The sequence below is a fragment of the Poeciliopsis prolifica genome, unplaced genomic scaffold (assembly GCF_027474105.1).
Source record: "Poeciliopsis prolifica strain line A6 unplaced genomic scaffold, Auburn_PproV2 SCAFFOLD030, whole genome shotgun sequence".
Taxonomy (NCBI): Eukaryota; Metazoa; Chordata; class Actinopteri; order Cyprinodontiformes; family Poeciliidae; genus Poeciliopsis; species Poeciliopsis prolifica.
In genome coordinates, this window is record NW_026562405.1 from 1,922,577 (window position 1) to 1,944,906 (window position 22,330).

A 22,330-nucleotide genomic window follows, 5' to 3' on the forward strand; every position below is an offset into this window, starting at 1 on the left:
GATGACGGGGGGGAGGCTGGGGCCAAAAAAAGGGTCATGGGCATCAGGGTTGGTATTAAGTTACATTACTGTTTCCCTAAGAATGTAACACAGAGCTACTTTGGTTCTGTTTACTACTCTCCGTTTGCAAACGGAGAGTAGTAAACGTTTGTTCGTTTGTTCGTTTCTTACTCCAAAAGGGTGGGTACTTTCTTTTACAACTCATTTAGCATACCTTCACCAGTGGTTCCAGATGTGTAATTTATAGGGAGCATTAGAAGTGCAAGCACAATAGTGAACAAAAGCGAAGCAGAGATCCTCCAATTTCAGGGGACTGCTTTCAGGAGTCTGTGGAAGTGTGAAGGGTTTAAGCGGATCCTGTGGTGTCCCAACAAATGCCTCTGGTGATTGATGGCCTCACTGAGGGACTGGGGGGCTTTGGGCTACTGAAATGGATTAATGCTATTAACATAACAGTGGATTCCACCTTTGTTTCGATTATGATATTCTACGCTATGGTCTGTCTCCATAAGCCTATTATGGAGCTGAATGTCACAGCTTATTGTCTGCTATCACTTTTCATTGTGAGGTGGCTTACAGCTTACATTTAAGCAGACATCATGACCTGGTGTGTTGAAGGGAAGCAACAAGAAGCACTCGTTTCTTCCCTTCAAGAAGGGTGCTGTTTTGCTGTTACCTATTTTTGGATAACCTAAGTACTCGAGTTACACATTTTATGCAAACCTAAAAAATGAAAGTAATTCCAAAAAATTAAACATGTTTTTGATAGAGAACACCCAAGGAAGAGCTTATTATCTTCTTTCCCTCCTTTTACGTTGGGGTGGGGGCACAGAGGACGGGTTAAAGTACTGGAATAAGGGGGTGTAGGGCTGGGCCTTTGTAAGGAAGGAAAGAGGGGGTGGCTATATAATAAGTGACAGAACACAAGTGGTGCTTTATTCAGCCTGTCCGACTCTGGGTAAGAGGAAACCCTAAACTACTCCGACTCAACCAGCTTGGCCCTTTTTCTTCCCTCTCTTTTCTCTCACTCCCGCGTGAGCGCACTCAGGACGAGAATGGCAGCATCATCTGGACAGAGAACAAATGGGCCCTCCAAAATGTTGGCTTTCGCTTTGCTTCTCATTGGCCAACTTTTGAGCGGTAGGTAAAAATACCCGATGCCAAGACAGTCATTTCTTGGGGATTAAATAACCATCCTTTTGGTCCAAGGAAGCCCCAGGACGGGTGGGGCTGGTGTGGATCAGTACTACACAGTGGTAGAACTGATTGTTTACATGTCCAGTTGAATACAGGTTTTAACCCTACAACTATCTCTCTATCTGGAATCCTGGCGTACATCAGCAACTCAGTATAAAATGATTTTGTGTCTGGAAGACACTTTTGTTTAAGTATGCTGAAAGAACCACTTGCTTCATAGAACAAATTTTAATTTTTAAAGAAATGTTTTTATATAACAATGTTTTTATAGATGTGTGACTTTTTTATACATTTCTTTTTCTTAATTTTGTCAATTCTTGCAATGTAATTTACTTTCTGGCTTTAAATATTTATAAATCTTCACTGCCTGTTTGCTGTTTTTCACTGAACATATTTTGGAAACCTTTGAAAAGTTTGAGAAATGTGTGTTTATATTTATCTGGATGTAATATGAGGCTGGTCAATGCATGCGTGAGAGAAGGGCGTGGTGCTTGGTTGTTAACATGCATCTCATATGTGGCTGAGTTGATGCAGAAGGAGATTTTGCAACAAAAATGGTTTTAAACTGTCTATACAAAGAACAAATAAGTTTATACTGAATACATTACCACAGTGGTAGTACTGATAGTACAATGAATGTACAAATCTAAAACATTGGCTCTAATTATATTTTTTATAAAGTTGAACCAAATAAACATCAATAAAGATTCTGAGATTAGCTAAAAACACCTGAGACAGAATCAAGCACGAATAAAACATTAAAAATGGCAATACTTTACTGAAAGAACCACTTTCAGATGCCTAACTTTTTAGGTGAAGTAAAATCTGAATCTTATTACATGAGGCCACAACCCTACTCTTTAAATTGTCTTCAGTGCCATGAGATAAAAAAAGATTTGCCACATAATGGATAAAAAACCCCTGCCTACTACATAACGTTTAAGATGTCCACAAAGTCATGACAAAGAAATGAATATAGGCAAAGAAAAATAGTGCTGGGAATGAGGTGCAATTACAATACAGTCTACAGCACTCTGTTGTGGCTGGAAATGAAAGCACATTGGTCTCCCTAATTCAATCCTCCTGTCTTTTTCATGGTGGGTAAGCAACAATAATGAGATCATCAACCAAGAGAGACGGCTGTGTCTGATTTATATAAAAAAGCGGTACAGATATAAGTTCAACCTAAAGATTCATAATCAGAGGCAGAATTTTTTTTATGATGCTGCTGATTAAAAATACAAACAAAAAAATCTTTATGAACATCACAGTCAAAGCAACTCCAGCAATTTAATGCACCCAAATCAAATGTGTGTGAAAAATGTTGAACAACAAAGAAGAGAACATGAGATGTTAGAGTAAGGTATCAGTTTTCTTTAACTGTACATGACAGAGTTTTTTCTTAGAGATTTATGTTCTCTAGGGAGGGATTTACTGTACAACTTTATTGGGATAAAACCAGAGATGCACAAAAGCTGCCCTCAAAACCCTCAATAACTCCAAGAATGCATCCTGAGCTTAATTCTCCTCATTTTTTACTTCAGAAACCTTTTATAATTTGCAGTTAACACAAATAACTTACTGTGCTAAACTTACCAGCATTGCAGCCATATGGATTTTTACATAAAAAAAACAATATGTTCATCACACTTAGATTAAAAGATATAAAATTCAAGAAAAATTAATTGGCTTAGAATGGAATGATAGTTCTAGGTAGCCTATTTTAACACATCAGGTTTTATTTACATCCTAAAATATAACATACTTACAGCTTGTCATTAGCTTCCAACTAATAAGTTCAACCTGCACAAACTTTTAAGAAACAATTCAACAAAACTCTTGAGTTTACACTTGCATTTATGCCAAGTCCTGATCACTGTTGCTTGTTTTTTTTCTACTTTTGCAGCTTTTGGTCATTTTGTACTTAAAAAAAAAACATTTTATGTAATCTCCTATAATCTACTGATCACATTCTGCAATAAAATTGATTCCAACTCCCTAGTATCTGCTGGCAGAATGTATCTCAGTCAACTGGCTCAAATGAAGATGAAATAGAACCACAATCAATGGAAATGAGAGCGATTTGAACATACTTATGAGTATTTTTGTTATGCAGCTCATGAAAATACTTAACTAGTAAGAAAAATAAACTGTAATTATATACTTGCATGTACCGTAGGTTATAAAATGGCTTTTTTACAAAAACAACATGCATTATGAAATCATAACGCATGGGTATGAAATGAAGGCATAAAACACTAAAGACTTGAAAACACATGGTCTTTAGAAACCCACAATAGTAGGCAGTACACCATCTAGATGGCAGTCTAGTGGAAATGCAAAACAATTTTGCATGCTGTATTTGACCAACAACCCAAGAGTTGTTGGTGAAGTAACTTTGCTCCATTTGGGAAGCCAAATAAATGATATAGATAGAGATCTTGTTAAGCTCCATTTTTGCTCAAGTCATCAAAATATAAAGAATTATGACCTTTCATTTGATGTATTCTCCTTTCCTTTAAATGCTTTCAAATGTTTATCTCTTACTAAGATTAAAATTTCAGACAGCAACAACGTCTGAAAGTTTTCACATATTAAAATGTGAAAACTAAACATGGAATTTGAGCTTTATACTTTTTCAGAAGTTACCTTTAACTCACATTTGGTCACACTTTTGGAAATATATATATTTATATATTTACATATATGTAAGCTTTTATTTTTTTCCTCAGTCAGATGATAGTTCAAAACCATAGGTTGAAATCTGTGCGTTACAAAACAGAACTCACAGATTGTGCTTCAAAACCAGTTGTTAAGGCAGTTTTTTTTTTTTTTTTGCACTATGTAAAGAGAAGAATTAAATTTAAAAAAGCTGGTCTGCAACGTGCTTACATTTACTTTATAGTCACATTCACATATAGGGAATCTTTGAGCGGGAAAGCTTTAGCATAAACACATGAGGACTACATAAACCAGCTTCTGCTCTGCCTACACTGTGAAGTGGTTTAAGGAGGTTCTCTAGTGAAGCAATGAACCCTGCCCAACCTCACTGCCAACCCCTGGGCATATAATTATGTAAATCATTGTTTTCATAGCACTCATTGAAGTAACAGATGTACCGAAGAATTACAGAAGCAACGTCAACATAGTGTTCATTCCATTGCACAAGGGAAAGAGCTCATAATATGCCAAGTCAAATTTCAGGGTCAAGTCAGCCAGCAATGGCAAGAACTATGTGGATGCAAACAGAAAAACATCCAAACACCTGATGGAAAAAAAAAAAATCATACTAGTGAGTGTTTGTTTTCTCAGAGTAAAAAAAAAATCTGCTTTCCAAATTAACTCAGTGTCTTTTTTCATTGTTTCTTCGTATTTAAGAAATTTCCGGAGTATTTATTCAAGTATGAGTCAACAGATAAAAAAGTAAGAGAAAATCTTTTTGAACCAGCAACAAGAAGAAGCTTACAACTTAACTTGATCTGAAAATTACATAAAAAGAAGGAACAGAGAAAGGATTCTGTCTGTATCAGATTGCAACAATCCATACTAGAAGGTTAGAATGGAAGTGATTGTCCCACCTATGTCAGCACAAGTAATTATTCTGGTTTACTCAAAGATTTTGAGACAGATACAGGTTGACTAAAATCCCTTTTTCTGGACAAAATCAGTCTGGAGGCTCTGAGCGGTTGAAATCTGACTCTGCAACAAGATCCCCTCCCTATCTACCAGCACGCACCCAAACCAGACGGGCTCATTTAAAGATAATGCACAAGGCAGTGAAACTTTAGCAGTCAATTGTAAGTGTGTATGTGTGTGTATGTATTTGAGCATTTCAGGGGTGGGGGAGTGATACAAGCCCCTTCAATTGAAAGCAGATGGCATGTTTCCTGATTGTGGTTCTTTAGAAATAGGGATCACGCTCTTGATAAGGAGCTGCAGTGGCCTCAGGGTTGGGTCGGGTGAATTCTGCAGCTGGGCAGGCGCTCAGTGAAGTCAACCTTTCTGGCCTGATTGAAACCATAAGATGTAGTTGGTTTGAGAGAAGAATAGCCTTGGTGGTGCTATTAATCGCTGTGACAGGAATGACAGGGGAGGGGCTGCAGTTGGGGCGCAGTGAGGGGGTCAAGATGGTGGGGTCAGCGGTCTGTTGTTTCAAAGTGGGTAGGGTTGCACAGCATGCTTAACCTTACGAGACCATTCTCCAATGTCACATTCCTCTGCACAAATTTACAAATATAGACTCTTTAAGACTGGGGAGGGTTTAAATGATAGAAATCTCACAAGACAAGACACAACATGATATTGAGTTTGCAAGAAATAGACAAGATTTTAAGATTGCTTTCAAGAAAACTTTAAACTGTCAAATGTGTGCTGCAAAATTACTGTTATTCTGCACTTTTATTGATTTTTGGTGTTAACTAAGCACGTCTTTATCTCTTCAACTATGTATGGTCTGCAGTACCACATTTCCCATTCGCTGGCATGCAGTGGAACCCTAGAAGCTAGTCACAATTTTGTTGTAATGATGCTTTCTGTATCCGTTGGTATTTGAACAACTTGTAGTTCTTATATACTCTCCGTGCCTTGTCTTTCACTCCTTTGCCATTTACTGTTCCTACTTCTTAAAACTGGGTTTTAAGAACCCACTTTGGTGGTACATTTTAAGATCCTTATCCATTTGTCCTCAGGCATTAACTTCCTGTCTGATGTCTTAGGATGTTGCTGTATTGTCCATGTCATATTCTTTTCTTGTGATGCCATCCATTATGTGAACTGCACCAGTTCCTCTTGCAGAAAACCGCCTGAATAACATAATATTGCACCAGTCTCATACTTCACAGATGTTCCCAAAACCTAAGAGTGCATTTGTAATTTAATTTGAAAAAAGCCAAACAGAATAAAACAAAAAGCAGATCACAGCAGATTTTCAAATGCAGCTGTATTCTGGCTTTTATGTTGCTTTTGTAGTAAAGTCTCCTTCCTTGTTTGGTGACTCATGTCAGTCCAGAGATGTTACTCTGTGAGTAATGACATTTCTTTAACGCTTTAAACTGATTTTTTTTTGCTCTCTGGTTGAGACATATATTTAGATTTTTGTGGAAGTAGACCTCTGAAGTTGAAGAAAATAATAAAAAAATCTCTAAAATATTATGTTTCATTATGCTGATATTTAGCTAAAAGAACTGAAATGATGTTAGCTATTTCAATTAAGATCTATTTAGGCTAGTTTACTTGAGGAATAAATGGATGTCCCTTTTTCTACATGGTGTATGGAAATAACAGGTAGCAACTGTATAACTTTGATTAATGCATGTATGAACAGACCTTGCACCATTCAGTTAAAATATTTAGGCCATGTTCACATTAAGTAAAATCTGTTAAAGCTCCTGACTTAGTGTAGTAAGCCTTAAAAAAACACTAGTCTTTTATAGCAGAGAACAGGCTGTTATGTTGTAACCTTCATAAGTTAAATGTGGCAATAAAGGTACAAGTGGAGACATAGTCACACACAAGGACTTTAACACAGTGATCCACTAATGTGTGTAGACCATTATCACCTCACAATGCCCAATTACATAGCAGAGATGTTTTCTGTAAAGAACCAGGGAGGGGCTTGGACCCTTGGGGATGTAATACCACTGAAGCTATTCAGACATGGTGCAAACATTCATCCCAGGTGATTCCATCACAAGTGGATGGCACTAAAAAGAGGTGCGAATGCACAGAACCAGATCCAATTGCTCAACCAAGATTCAGAGGCGCTCTTAGATGCGTCTGTTCAGGTGTCTGAAAGTCTGTTCCTCTGGGGCCACATTAAAGGATTCCCTTCTGACCTGAAGTAATTTGATGCAAACATAGGAGTTAACACAGTGGTTTCACACTTTCCAAGGTTCCAGCAAAAACACATTGTCTAAGAAGCAAGTTTAAAATTCAACCCATATCAAGAGGGGATTTAGAATGATATAACACCAATTTGTGGGAATATGTTAAGGACATTTTCAGGGTATGAAAATTTTGATTTGCCATATATTCAAAGAAAAAGGCAATTTTGTGTCAGGAGTAAAACAAATCATAACTTGAAGGTTTTGCCCATGTACAACAATTTCAGTTTCTTAATTTTATCAGTGATGAAAGTTAAAACAAGCTTATCTTTCCAGTAAAGACTTAGATTCAGACTCTTAAATTTAAATGGAAACATGTTGTCTCTTCATTAAATATAAAGTGTTCTCCCTACTTTCTCAACATTATCCAAATTTACAAGATCAAATAAAAAAATCATAAAAGTTGATGACTGGTGTTGAGAAGGCAATTGTGAGTCTTTCTACTAGAAAATGTTTATTGGATGCCTCTGAACCTTTCTACTCACTGAAGATGTTAGAATATTTAAAGACAAGCAGATAAATATAAATCTGAAGTTATTGTAGTTGACAGAGAAAGGACAAGTGGTGTGTAAAGTAAATTTGTGTGTTGAGCCATGAACCACACCCAGGGACAATTTTAGGAAAAGCTTTTTAGGTAATTGAGTGTAAGCAGTTGCTATCTCTTGGAATCTGGCTTTATGTTACAGTGTTGTGTGTAAGGTATGACGGCTGAAGCCCAAATCTCACCTCCATAAGCGCTTTGGATTAGCTGTGCATGACTGGGATATAGTAAAGAGAGATGGAGAGCTGGGAGGGAAAAGGGCGTGGAGCAGAGGGCTTGTCTTCTGCCACATTCCTCCATCCAGAGTCCCAGGAGAATGGGGGGTGCGGGGTGGAGCTTTTCCAGACCACAGCCATCTTTCAGAGGAATCTGGTGGGAAAATATTCAAGAGAGCAATGAAGTCAGGACCAGCGTCAAATAACATATGGAGTCTGGTTTGATTGGGACAGTTTAAGTCATGTTGGGTTCACACAATAACTGCAAGATGCTGGTAGCGTGTTTCAAACCCTACAAAAAAGGAGTCTCCAGGCATATCTGATGTAAATGTTCACCTCAAGTGTTGATTCACAAATATGCAATGTATTAATTGTACACTCCTTGTTTGGTCATGTGTCTTTTAGAGAGAAAGTCTGTGAAGTGCAGAGTACAATAGGTTACAGACTTCAGTTTTTGCAAACACCAGAGACAACCAACAATGTGAAGGTTACCATCTTACCTCAAGTCAAGACAAATGCTATTTGCTTAACACAAGCAGCAATAAATAATACAACTAAATTACAAACATTTTATGGTTTGGCTATAACAAGCCCCCAAAATGTTGTTTGACATTTGTGGTTGCTTCATTTGAAGAGTTTTGGTCAGGATTCAGAGCAAAGCAATAACAAGTCACATACTGATGTTTATTGATTCATACAGGCATTTTTCTTGTCGCTCTCAAAGGCTTGTTATGAAATAAGTAATAATCGGTCACCATCTTGTGTTTCTTTTAATCATTTCTAAGGTTGGTTGGAAAAATTTTACCTTTCATAAATGTTTGATATTTGTTTTACAAGCAATTATTAGAAAATTATATAGCAAAATAATTTGGGAAAATACAAGTCTTTCAAGGATTTCAAAGTGGTGAAAAGGTGAGAATTCATATCCAGTGTCTTATCAGATTAGGAAAAAGACCCAAAAAACTGTCACAGTGTGAAATAATAGACTTTACCAAACCACAAGTTCAGTTTTACTTTCCAGTCAAGTAAAATTCTTGACTGGAGAGCAGGAACTAGACAATTTTGGCCCAGCGTTCTTGGACATCACATTTGTAAGAGACAACCTAATTTATCCTTGACCACCTCACCTACTTTAAACCCTATCATTTCTAAAATAAACTGACAGGCCACCAAGCGATGGAGAAGGAATGGCAGCTTCAAGGTAAAGGCTGGGAAAACAAGTCTAAACAAAGTCCAAAAAAGAAATATATTCCCCATCAACTGCACCTTTGGGAAATACTTAATATGCAAATAACTAAAGATATTAGGCTTCTTTTTGTGACAGGAAGGAGAACATTTATCATTTTATCACACATCGTATGTTTCTTCATTAAAAACATGTAATTAGCAGCTGTATTCATCAAACTGAGAAGACATTTAATGTCCCTAGAATGTTCTTTATTGAGTTTGTGAGAGTACACATTGCTCACTTTTTAATTAATTCTTGCTTATCCAAAGATAGGATGTGGAGCATTTGAAAATAATAATTGAAAGAAAGGATTTTAGCAAGGTAGCTGCTGAAAAAAGAAATAGTCTCCTTGTAGCTGATGTTAAAAAGTCTGTATTTGTGTGCTGCCGTATCTATGTATATGCTGCATGAGTGTTAGAAAAATAGTAAATCAAAATCTGCCACAATAACAGTAAATGTCTGTGTCAATTTGGACTGCCCTGGATAGTCAGCAATGCACATACACACATGCCAGTACAGTTAGGGCCAGAAATATTTGGACAGTAACACAATATTTGTGAGTTGGGCTCTGCATGCCACCGCATTGGATTTGAAATGAAACCTCTACAACAGAATCAAGTGCAGATTGTAACGTTTAATTTAAAGGGTTGAACAAAAATATGTGATAGAAAATGTAGGAATTGTACACATTTGTTTACAAACACTCCACATTTTAGGAGCTCAAAAGTAATTGGACATATAAACATAACCCAAACAAAAAAGTTTTTTCTCAATATTTTGTTGCGAATCCTTTGGAGGCAATCACTGCCTTAAGTCTGGAACCCATGGACATCACCAAACGCTGGGTTTCCTCCTTCTTAATGCTTTGCCAGGCCTTTACAGCCGCAGCCTTCAGGTCTTGCTTGTTAGTGGGTCTTTCCGTCTGAAGTCTGGATTTGAGCAAGTGAAATGCATGCTCAATTGGGTTAAGATCTAGTGATTGACTTGGCCATTGCAGAATATTCCACCTTTTTGCTCTCATGAACTCCTGGGTAGCTTTGGCTGTATGCTTGGGGTCATTATCCATCTGTACTGTGAAGCGCCGTCCAATCAACGTTGCAGCATTTGGCTGAATCTGGGCTGACAGTATATCCCGGTACACTTCAGAATTCATCCGGCACTCTTGTCTGCTGTTATGTCATCAATAAACACAAGTGACCCAGTGCCATTGAAAGCCATGCATGCCCATGCCATCACGTTGCCTCCACCATGTTTTACAGAGGATGTGGTGTGCCTTGGATCATGTGCCGTTCCCTTTCTTCTCCAAACTTTTTTCTTCCCATCATTCTGGTACAGTTTGATCTTTGTCTCATCTGTCCATAGAATACTTTTCCAGAACTGGGCTGGCTTCTTGAGGTGTTTTTGGGCAAATTTAACTCTGGCCTGTCTATTTTTGGAATTGATGAATGGTTTGCATCTACATGTGAACCCTTTGTATTTGCTTTCATGGAGTCTTCTCTTTACTGTTGACTTAGAGACAGATACACCTACTTCCCTGAGAGTGTTCTGGTCCTCAGTTGATGTTGTGAACGGGTTCTTCTTCACCAAAGAAAGTATGCGGCGATCATCCACCACTGTTGTCTTCCGTGGACGCCCAGGCCTTTTTGAGTTCCCAAGCTCACCAGTCAATTCCTTTTTCCTCAGAATGTACCAGACTGTTGATTTTGCTACTCCAAGCATGTCTGCTATCTCTCTGATGGATTTTTTCCTTTTTTCAGCCTCAGGATGTTCTGCTTCACCTCAATTGAGAGTTCCTTTGACCGCATGTTGTCTGGTCACAGCAACAGCTTCCAAATGCAAAACCACACACCTGGAAACAACCCCAGACCTTTTAACTACTTACTTGATTACAGGTTAACGAGGGAAAGGCCTTTTGAGTTAATTGCAGCCTTTAGAGTCCATTGTCCAATTACTTTTGGTCCCTTGAAAAAGAGGAGGCTGCATTACAGAGCTATGATTCCTAAACCCTTTCTCCGATTTGGATGTGGAAACTCTCATATTGCAGCTGGGAGTGTGCACTTTCAGCCCATACTATATATAAATTGTATTTCTGAACATATTTTTGTCAACAGCTAAAATAACAAAACCTGTGTCACTGTCCAAATATTTCTGGCCCTAACTGTAGATCCCCCGGAGGTTTTGGCCCATATGGTAGACACACTGTTTTCTCTGTAGCTGTGGCACCTGTCTTTCACAATGATTTATTTATCTGTGAAAGCAAATGGATGTGTGTCACAATCCTGTCCTTGGGAAAAATCCATCTTCCTCATTTGTGTAAAAAACAAACAAACATAAAAAACAACAACAAAAAAAAAAAAAACAGATCAAGTGATGACAAATAAAGAGAGGACTCCATTTGGGAACAAAAGAGTGAATTATTGGAGAAAAAAACCCAAAGATGCAGGGAGGGCTAACTATATGTGGTACATCAAAACATTCCTACTGCATTGGACTATAGAAATGAGGAGCTACTCAAAATATGTGAATGCAAAGCAGAATAAACGTTGCAATTACTGGCATTTCTCAGTTCTCAAAACACAAAAATATACACATACACTAGTTTTTAGTAATAATCTTAAAATTACAAGGGTGCTCTCACTTTCTCTAGAAAATACATATTTAAAAACCAAAATAGCCAGGCCAAAGTTTTTACTCTTGTCATGCATGTTGAGGCACTTTGAGTGAAACAATATGTTTAGTCATGGTGTCGCTTATGATGTGCCTCAACTTTGAACAATGTATTTGTGTCAGAAGTAAGTGTGTCAATGTTGCACTGTCATTTTTTTTCTTTTGCTTTGAAATTTTCCATTATGACCAAAGGATCACCTCACCATCTTGGGATGAAAGTTCTATAGCTTACAGAAAGTCAAAGAGTGCCCCCAAGAGGTCACATCAATATTAACTGAATTAATCAAAAATACGGTGAATAGTCTTGCCATTAGAGTCACTTCAAGGATTCAGTGTTCTCGTGTTGGTGAATCTTCTTGAGTAAAGATAGACTTTATACAAAATAATTATGTCTCATTATTAGGTCAATTATGTAACATGTATGCAACACTTGCACTATGACTGTAGCTGTGGTACATTAATTTGATCCAACTCTAATACTACAGCATTTACTGTTTCTGAAATATCAATGGCAGCCCGTATTAGCTGCCTTTGAGATCAAGTGCTATGACGCCAGCAGTAGATATGACTTAATGACTTGTGTGCCTATATGCAGCAAAACTCTAATTTAAGTAAAATATTTTCTTTAGTGATCCCCAATAAAGGGCTATCAGTTTCTTAAAATAGAAGTATGCATCTTTTATTATAAAGCATTTGCTCTAATATTGAAAAAGAGTTGCCCATATTTTTTTAATTACACGGTTCTGATTATAGTTTATTATGGATGTTAATCCTGCACTCAAGTACAAGAGAAAATGCAGAAAAGGCTAAAAAATATAAATAAAAATGTCTCTCTTACTCTGACAGCAAACAAGGAATGACATACTAAGAGTGTAGAGAGAATCTAATCTGCAGAGAAAAGGCATCATGGGCATATTTTCACTGTGAAGTAATGCTGTTTTCTTGTCAGGCAGAGGGAAGAAAAAGGGAATGAATGCTCAGGATCTGGTCTTAATTCTGGATGCAACATTTGCAACAGAGCCTGAACAAATCTCAGCATTACCGACCTCAGGCTCATTAACAGTGGCCACAGGGTGTGGTAGCATATTTTATTAATTAGTCAAGAAAATTAAACCTATCCTTGAAGCTTACAAAGTCATTAAACTTTAGCAGCTGAAAATGTCACAACTGAAAGGAACAGCAAACACATTTTGACTTTGATCAATATTACATTGACCAATATACATTAGAAAAAAAAACTGTTACACAGAAGTGTTTCACTGTAAATATGGTTTGCAGTGTGTTTTGTTGCAACCTGAAGTGTGAAATAAACTTCAATGGAGTTTGCAAACAAAATATGTATATAGGTTTATGTTTGGTTGAACAATGTGCGTACCCAATTGATTTTACTTAATTTTCCCTTTGGGAGATTTTATTGTAATCCATAGGGGAACCCAGAAAATCGTTGGGAACAACTGCATTAATGCAATAAAAAATGCTCTGAAATCCAAAGAGCAAATTAAGGTTGATTTGCATCCAAGGGAATGATTTTGTAAGGCCTCTGGCTGCAGTTTGGGAATGGCAGAAGTTTGAACTGTCAGGACCAAGACATTGAAGAACTGTAATGAAAATATTTCACTGACAAATTATATTCTTCTAAAATACAACATGTAAATAAATGATAAAATACAAATTAGTTTATTACTATGGGTTTTTCACTTTTTTAATTAGTGAATTAGGCTATAAACATCCAGTGATTCTCACTCAAAAGATTTGGGTTCAACCATTCTACAAATTTAGCATCATCTGGGAAGGAGTGGTCCATATCCTGTAGTTGTTGCAAAACATACAACATTTTTGCAAATCCAACAATGTAACAAAAATACATTAACCTCCTAAAAGAATTTCTATTTTTTGATAAGGCAAATGTGCAAAACTTTTTAAAAGTTTTGGATATACACAGATTGACTATGTTGATATATTTATATCATCCTCAACTAGAAAAATTGGCTTAAAGGTAATGCAGATTTCAATCAAAAATATTTTCTAGCATTGAAGTCAACTCAGTCCAACTCAGTTTGAAACTCCAATTTACATGTCAAAAAATTATGAAAACAAAAGTTACATATTTGAACATGTGAAAAATAGCATATTGCTCTAATATTATTATTATTATCTAATATTATGTCTAATGTTTGAGGGTATAAAATTAATTCTTCACTGCAACATACTTAGGCATGAACAATGCTGTTTTTTCTTATTTTACAACAGGAGTGATGGCACAGGAAGATGTAAGAGGCGACGGGGTTGTAAAGGCTACTGCAAATCCTGGTAAGATGCCAAGACATAAAATATATTTTAGATTTACAGGTAAAAAAAAAAGAGCTTTGTTCTCAATTTCCCATAAGAGTATATTTATTTCAGTAATCAAAGCATACAGAAATTTCCTTCACACTTGTAAACACTAGTACAGCCTTCTAAAATGTTTTTTCCCCTGCTCTGGCTCACACATTAATCATAAAGTCTTGTTTTCTTCAGGTATTACAGGGCCATCAGGTCAAGAGGTGGTTTTTCCCACACTGGAGACAAACAAGTCTTCTCTAGAGACAAATAAACCAGAACATAACATCTCTTCAGACACATCAACCATTGTACCTTCGGAGAAAACTAAAATTGAAATGATTCACACAAAACTGCCGGCTGTAAATCCAGATACCCCAGCACCCAACTCGGCCAGAGGCGACAACCTACCTGGGGTAAGTTAAAAAATAGCCAACAAATCCCTCGAGAGGGGAAAAAAAAGTCAATTTCTGTGTAGTTACACATGTTAAATACACTCAGCATTGGTCTTATACCCAGCTCCTCTATACAACCTAGCAGCACTCATAAGCTTACTCATAAATAAGAGATGAAACATTCTAGTTTCTCCCTTCAGCGTGAAGATGTCGACTGTGTGACCAAAGAGGCTGTGGAAGAAAAAAACGCTGTTCTTGTGAAACTGAAGTCATCTACCAAATGTGTAAGTTCAAAACAATTTAATCTTCTTTGTCTTACGTATTTGCGATTTAGAGTTTTACTGGAAGTTAATTTCAAAATTCCTTTTCAAACTGCACCACAATGACAAATAGTATCTGACTAGCTTTGTATATCCTCCCGAGGTACCCTTCAGCTTTCCAAACTTAACCTCAGCAACATTTTTTTTCTCATTTTATCTGTACAAACAGTTCAGAAGCCAGTGACTCAGTGAAATTGTGTGCATATACAATTGTTTCCAAAACAGCCTGGAAAGTCCAACAGATTTCTCCTGCAAGTACTGTAAACCAAGGGCATGGACTGTGAAGACAGTGGGAGGGCAGCACAATGGGTGGGCCTGCTGCTTCTGTAGAATATGTAATGTGTAATAGCCTGGGGCAGAAATGTGGGTGTGTGTGAGTGTATGTTTCTGTTTATAAAGATAAATTCCTCGGTATCTCAGTATGAGAGCTTTAGGGTCTGCAGCTTTAACATAGAAGTTACTGCATCTGCTTTTTGTTAGCTTTGGCTCGGCAGCATAAAGACAAAAATACATTATTTATCCTTTAAACAATGGATACAAATTGCAAAAATGCGATAGTTGTGAGTAGTCAACCAAAGAGATTAAATAAAAGATGTTCTTCATGAAATATAATGCTGCCTGTGCCAAACACATTTGCTTCTCCTAAAATAAACTCTGGCTTAAATAGAGAACTAATGTTGCTTAAATGTGCTTTGGATTGAAAGCTTTCACTCTGGTGCTATGCACAGAGTTGTTTCAGTAATGGTATGCAGAATTCCTTATCTGTATTTATATAAGAACACTGAACCTGTAGGAGTGTTCCTGGCAGGATTCGCTAAGATATGTGCATAAGCATTTGGATAAAAGGCATTTTGGGATTAGCAATGAGAGTCATGTTTAATTCCCAATTATTTAAACCAATCAGGAACTAAGTTAGAAACATCTCTGAATTTGTTGCAATGAATTTTTTGCAGGGAGACACACAGACAAAAATTATAAAGGTTCTGCCTGAACTGTGTGGTAAAGAGTGTAAGCTGGAGATCTACCAAGAAGACAACACAGATCACGTGCTTGTGTCTGGGAAGCATGTAGAAGGTCAGTATTTTAAAATAGTCACAACCCATAAACCATCATTTTCCGGTACTAACACCATCTGTATTCATTTCTTAATTTCTTTTTTTTTTTTTTTTTTGCAGACGATGTGATTGGCATGGTAAACAAATTCAACAATGACAGCATAAAGAACAAAGTAAGTGAAATATTTTTCTAAAATTCTACTTGCAAAGCCATTTTTTTCACATTAGGCTTTGTGCTTATTCAGCTCATTCAGTTTTGTCATAGCTTTGCTACCATGTTTTTCCAACCTCTTTCCTGCTGATAAGACCGAGGCACAGCCAGAGATATCCCACACGTCTAACCAACGCCGTAAATTACACCATTTACCATGAAGGGTCTGTGAAGGAGCTTTCTGAAGGCAGTCAGTTTGATTGACTCAGTCAGCTGAACTCAGTGGTTGATTTATAATCAAACTTAAGATACACAAAGAGAAAAGGGGAAACAGTCCCTCGAGGCCGGAGATGGTCTCTGAGGATTTATGCTGCCAGACTGACAGCTGGTGTTCAAAACAAAAAGCCCACAAACAATCCACACGTCAGCAGCAAGACATTTTTCTGACACCTAGGGACCAATTTTGGGTTCTCAGAGGGTCAATCTCAGCCATTTGTCTCTTTGCTTTCATCATACTCAGCATTTCCCTCATTACTCCATTATGAACTAACCTAATAAGCGATTTACATAATTAGACAAAAATGACTATCAATTAGAACAAGCAATGAACTTATAAAATTTTTCCTAACATTATGTCCCACCACATTTTTTATTTCATTTTTACTTTATGCTTACCTCTCCATAATAATTCATTTCCACATAGTTGCTAGGAAGTTCTTTTTTTTTTTCCAAAGGAGTTAATATAATTGCCATTTACATTGTATGAGTTGGGTCATGCACATTTTATTTCTGGCACAAAGAACATCTCCTTCCTGATCCGTATGATGGCTAAAAATGTTCATTCTTGTATATAATTGTTTGAACGGATGAGCATGGCATTTTCAGGCATCTGGAAATTGTACAGAGAATCCCAGAGGTCCATAATTCCCCTCATCATATCTTGATGAATTTCTGTTGAATTTTCATGATGTCACAGAATCAAGCAGTTTGAGTCGTTGCCCTAAAACACATTCACAGATATGCCTCCATTTAACTTAAATGTTATGAATTGAGCTATCAAAAGGATACAAAGCCATCGTCTGAATTTTTTTATATTGTTTAAAGTCATAGTAATCATAGCATTTATAGTAAACATCGGAACTTGAATAAAAAAACAAAACAAAAGAATGATATTCCCCTCATAAATCTGGCATTTAACCAAAAGAAACAAGCTTGTTAATTCCATACCATACAGCAAATAAAATATATTGGATTTTTCTGTTTGTTTGTTTTTTACACAGTGTATGGATATAACTGGTTTTGACTGAATATATTAAAACAAGCTTCAACATTTTTCTAAATTTAACCTAATTGATAAAAAATTCATTTCCACATAGTTGTTTTTGTCAAACATTAAAGGAGGCACAAGTTGATATTTGTTTTCCTTGTGATTCTGAATTACTAGAAAAATTATTTCAAATTGAACATGTCAACAGTCACAATAGCTAGAAATCCCAAAATTCAAGAATCAAATTTATTAACAACCAACCAGTAAATATTTACTATTAATTACCTTTCAAAAATAGACAAACAAAAAGTTTGACACAATCACTCAATATTTACAAAATGATCTAAATAAATAGATAGATAGATAGATAGATAGATAGATAGATAGATAGATAGATAGATAGATAGATAGATAGATAGATAGATAGATAGATAGATAGATAGATAGATAGATAGATAGATAGATAGATAGATAGATAGATAGATAGATAGATAGATAGATAGATAGATAGATAGATAGATAGATAGATAGATAGATAGATAGATAGATAGATAGATAGATAGATAGATAGATAGATAGATAGATAGATAGATAGATAGATAGATAGATAGATAGATAGATAGATAGATAGATACTTGACTGAGAGGTTTGTTTTCAGTCCCATCTCAGAAACGTTCACATTAAGGGAACATTTCCTGACTTTCTTTGGGTTCTTTTTCTAAAAGCAGTATCACTTAAATATTGCCAGTGTTTATTTGCCTGATTTACAGTACATTTAACTGTTCTTCTGTCAGACTGGTGTCCACACAGCCACTCCTCGTTGGGGGAAGAAGTCAAAGTTGGTACTGGTTTCCTTACTGCTTACTGGCCTGCTGCTGGCTGCGCTTCTGATTGGACTATATTACTTGAAGACGCACCGCAAGAACTCCAAAGGTGTCAGACTGGTGAGTTGTTTATTGTTGTCACATTGTTTACACAAACAAAGCTAAAATCCTTCAGCGAATGCCACTTCAGCTTCCAGATCATAATTCTTATCCTCTTACTCAACATTGAGAATAACATGCTAGGCTTTTACACATACCGTGAGCAAAAATGTAAAAACAATAATATTGAATCTCAACATGCTGAGTAAATTGAGCAAACTGACTATCTGAAAGCAGTAACAACACATGGATTTAATTTTTCTAGATGACTAAAGGAAGGACACGCTTGACTGTTATGTGACGCAAAGCGGCATAAACTCCTTTAAGCTGTTTTTTCTTTAGCTTCTTGCCAGAGAGCTGCACATGATTTAGTGTTTTTTCTAAATTATATGACATCATCTTTTAAAGCAATTACATATGGAGGCACGCCTGTGAAATTGTTTTCAGAGTTCTTGTTAAATTGGTGGCCAAACTGATGAACAAAGTGTAGGATAACTGAAACACTAATGCTGATCTGATCGTGTATGGCTATTTCACATTCAAGTTGTACCCACTTACATGTTTGCAAATGTTTCCAAAAGTCAAAACAGAACTAAAGTCTTACAGAGAACTCAAAGCAAAATCCCATAAACCTCTAAAAGAAATGCATAATCTACTCTCCTTGAACACTTTCCTACAAACTTCCCTGCTATGATTCAGGTTAAATCTCTGCCAATCCAACATAAGCTTTGCTCTAAAGCTGTGGATCTGTTCTCTCCTTAGGCTGAGTCTTTCCAGGTGGATCAGGAGAACCAGGCCAACACCCTGGTATCTGTGGCCCCGCTGCCTCAGGAGCCCACAGACAAACCTACCGCCAATGGAGAGTCTCCACCTGAAAATGGGACCAACGCCACCCCAACCACCAACGGACACTCTGCCACCCAGAACCCAGTGGCTGACACAGAGATGTGAATCAAGAAATGCTCTTCAACGTCCCATTGTGCCAGTCGCCGACTAACCTCTCTGTTCATCTGACACAAATTCAACTTGAATCAATCACAAACATTCACATCTCCACCGGCTCTTACTCAACCAGCAAGACTCCATATGAAGATGCAAATGATGATGAAATGATGACAGTAATGTAATGTGAAAAGTTTGAGAACACTAATCTTTGCAGAAGTTAGCAGAAGCCTCCTTACACTGACGGAGACTCTGAGTTTCATAACTGTTCTGACTTCAGTCTTATTGTGACAGTATTTGTAAAATCTTGAAGTCATGTCAAGGATGTATTGTTGATCTCTGACAAAGAAGCAGAAAATTCTTTTGTACTATAATCCACAAAGTGATGCCTACTAGCTGAAAAGAGGTCTGATGTTTTGATAAAAGAACAGACATACTTTTTATGCTTGTTTCAAAGAATCCACTTCTGCCTTAAAGTGAATTTAAAAGACAACCCAAACAGCTATTTTCTCTTTGAACCCAAAGATCACCTTAGTATTATTGTGCAAGATGTTAGATGGAAAATCACATGCACAGACTTTGGTTGTACTGCTCCAAAGTTATTAAAACGAATCAATAAACGTCAGTCGAAAGTTTTGTAGTTTCCAGCTTGTTTTATTTCTGCTGAACAACCAAACCTCTGCAGCTGACCTTGGGTCAAAACTCACTCAAGGCAGGATCAAAAGTGCATCTCTATTTTGTGCCAGTGTGGTTTTTATATTTGTATTTTTTTTTTTACTTTACTCTTTTTTGCAACAAATTTGAATTTTCAACTTTTACTACTGTCTTAGGGAATTATAAGGGCAATTTGCTTGTTTACATGACAGAGTTGGAGATTCCTAGTTGTTAGAATGAAAAAAGAAAATTCCTGCTCTGCCTGTGATGTTCATTCACAGCATTGGGTGGGTTTAGATTTCTTTGGCTACTTCTTTTCATAAAGCATATCTTCCACTGCAATGTTAAGCATTTTTTTATTTCTCTTTCACAATGTTCTCTATGTATAAATATGTTTGTTTTCATATACATAAAATGTTTTTGTTACTAAAATCCAGGTTGTTGTCATTTTATTTGTGCTGTGCTGACTTGATTTACCAATAATAATAAAAAACTCATTAAACCACAAGCGTGAGAAAATAAAGTTGGTTATACAATGTAATATACATTGTTTGAATCAGAAATTGACACTAACCATACATTTTCTATCTTGTAGCCAATAACCTTAAATCAAAACTTAATAATAGGAAACCACAGCCAACATCAAAGGTATTCTGTGAGCAGATTTAAGTTCCCATCAGACAAGCAACAAAGACACCAACGACACTATTTGCATACATCTTCAATTGTCAGGAGTGATGAGCTCAGATGTAGTTTGTAGTTCTGCATTTAAATACAAATTTGTGTGGCTTAAGCCAACCTGAAGGCAGATGAACATGTTTTACATAATTTTACTTGAAAAAGTATGTAATTTGTTGCTCTTCACCTGCAGAATGTGGCCTCTTGAACGTAACCAGTCTGCTAACACTAAAAAGACCTTGGGACTTAAAATTACATAACCAGCGAATGATTTTAGATATGAGATATACCGCAGTTTGCTATTGTCCACAGAAAAAGTTGCGTGGCTGTTGCACATTTTCACGCCAGCGAAAAAGTGTGCGTATATTTACGCAAAGTTAATTTTTATACACGCCGAGTTCTGTGTAAAATATGGCGCCGCATATTTTTTCTGCACACGCATGCTTTATGCATGAGGCCCCAGGTCATTAATCAGCCTAAAGAGCACACATCACTCCTCTGTTCATTGGCCCTCCAATGGATGCTAGCCAACAAAATGCTAAGAGGTTACATTTTGGATAAAATTGGATAAATTTGGCCTATGTTTGGTAGACAATGTTTTAAGTCCTTCAGGTTCAGCTGCTCTTATGAGAGTGATTATCTATGTCTTAGACGTTTTTAGTCAGGTTTTATATGAATGAATACCTTGGTGATATTTTTTTTTTTATCTTAAAATGTTGTCCCAAATTAACCGAGTCAGAATAGGCTTGGATAGAGCTCGGAGTGGTAAAACATAGAGTATCCCCATCTCATCTCTGAAACTAGACCTAACCTAAATTTCTCTCATGAGTCACTGACATCATGATAACCAAAAATTAAAATAACAAAAACTTGTTTGCTTGAAAAACTCATTATTTATTTCAGCCAGAAAGCTTTGACAAAAGTAACATTTTTTCAACTGAGTTTATCCACCTGGCTGTGACTAGTTGTCTAAATCATAGTATAAGATTGTTTTCAACATTTTTAGAAAGGGGCCTCTGAAGACAAAACTATTTTCTTCAAGCTATTGCCTGACTTATAAAGATCAAGACACACCTGCCTTCCTTGAATGATGCTTAAACTGTTATTTTTATTTCTTTCCATTCTAGGTTATTCCACTAAGCAAAGCAGGGAATATTCTTCTTTATGGAAGATTTGATAAACTGATGAAGCATCAACCACCTGACAGACCTGTGCAGACCCATCAGTCTTTTCTCACTGACATGCAACAAATTGCAAATTGTTAACATGGATTACCCTTAAATGGAAATGAGCAATTTGTCGAATTCAAAGCAGAAAATAGCCTGCAAAGCTTCCCTCTGTATTCAAATAGAATAAAAACAAATAAGATTTAAAACATACCAAAGTTAACAAGCTTCAGCGAGCCCAGAACAGTACTGAACTCTGACTATAGACCGTAAAGGGGATAAACACAATTTCACATACTTTAATGGATTAATGTTGATTCAGTAAATCATTTAGTAAGTCAAAATGTGTTTTGGAAACTATTTTAAAAATTCATCACTTATATAAGAATAGATTAATTTAGAAAATCACTTTCATTGTCTCAGTTCAGTCTTAACCCTCCAAAGATCTTAAGAGATGTGATCATTCAGATCACTGAGGTTTTTATTTTGCACGTGGTCCAGCGGGGTCATATTGACCTTGTGTGCACTTTTATAAGGGTCTTCTTTTATTTGGTTTCGGAAACTGACAGTCTGACAGCACAATTCCCCCAACCCCTACTTTCCTGCTGTCCGACCATGACATTTACCGCACTCCTCCTGAGAATTGTGCTAAGACCGCGGGTGGGTTAAACCTCATTTGTGAAAATTTGACTGTTCCACATTTGCATGTGTAGATTTGTACCTAAACTCC

The 22,330-nt window shown here is 36.6% G+C and overlaps 1 protein-coding gene across 1 annotated transcript; it reads left to right on the forward strand.

Moving 5' to 3' along the window:
• Positions 1 to 916: 916 nt before the first annotated feature.
• Positions 917 to 20,188, forward strand: si:ch211-286o17.1 (hematopoietic progenitor cell antigen CD34). The gene is made up of 8 exons (XM_055050446.1): positions 917 to 1,140; positions 13,981 to 14,040; positions 14,248 to 14,465; positions 14,645 to 14,728; positions 15,718 to 15,838; positions 15,940 to 15,992; positions 18,032 to 18,181; positions 18,923 to 20,188. The coding sequence occupies exons 1-8, from the start codon at positions 1,056 to 1,058 to the stop codon at positions 19,109 to 19,111; spliced, it is 960 nt and encodes a 319-aa protein (XP_054906421.1). The 5' UTR covers positions 917 to 1,055; the 3' UTR covers positions 19,112 to 20,188.
• The last annotated feature ends 2,142 nt before the right edge of the window (positions 20,189 to 22,330 follow it).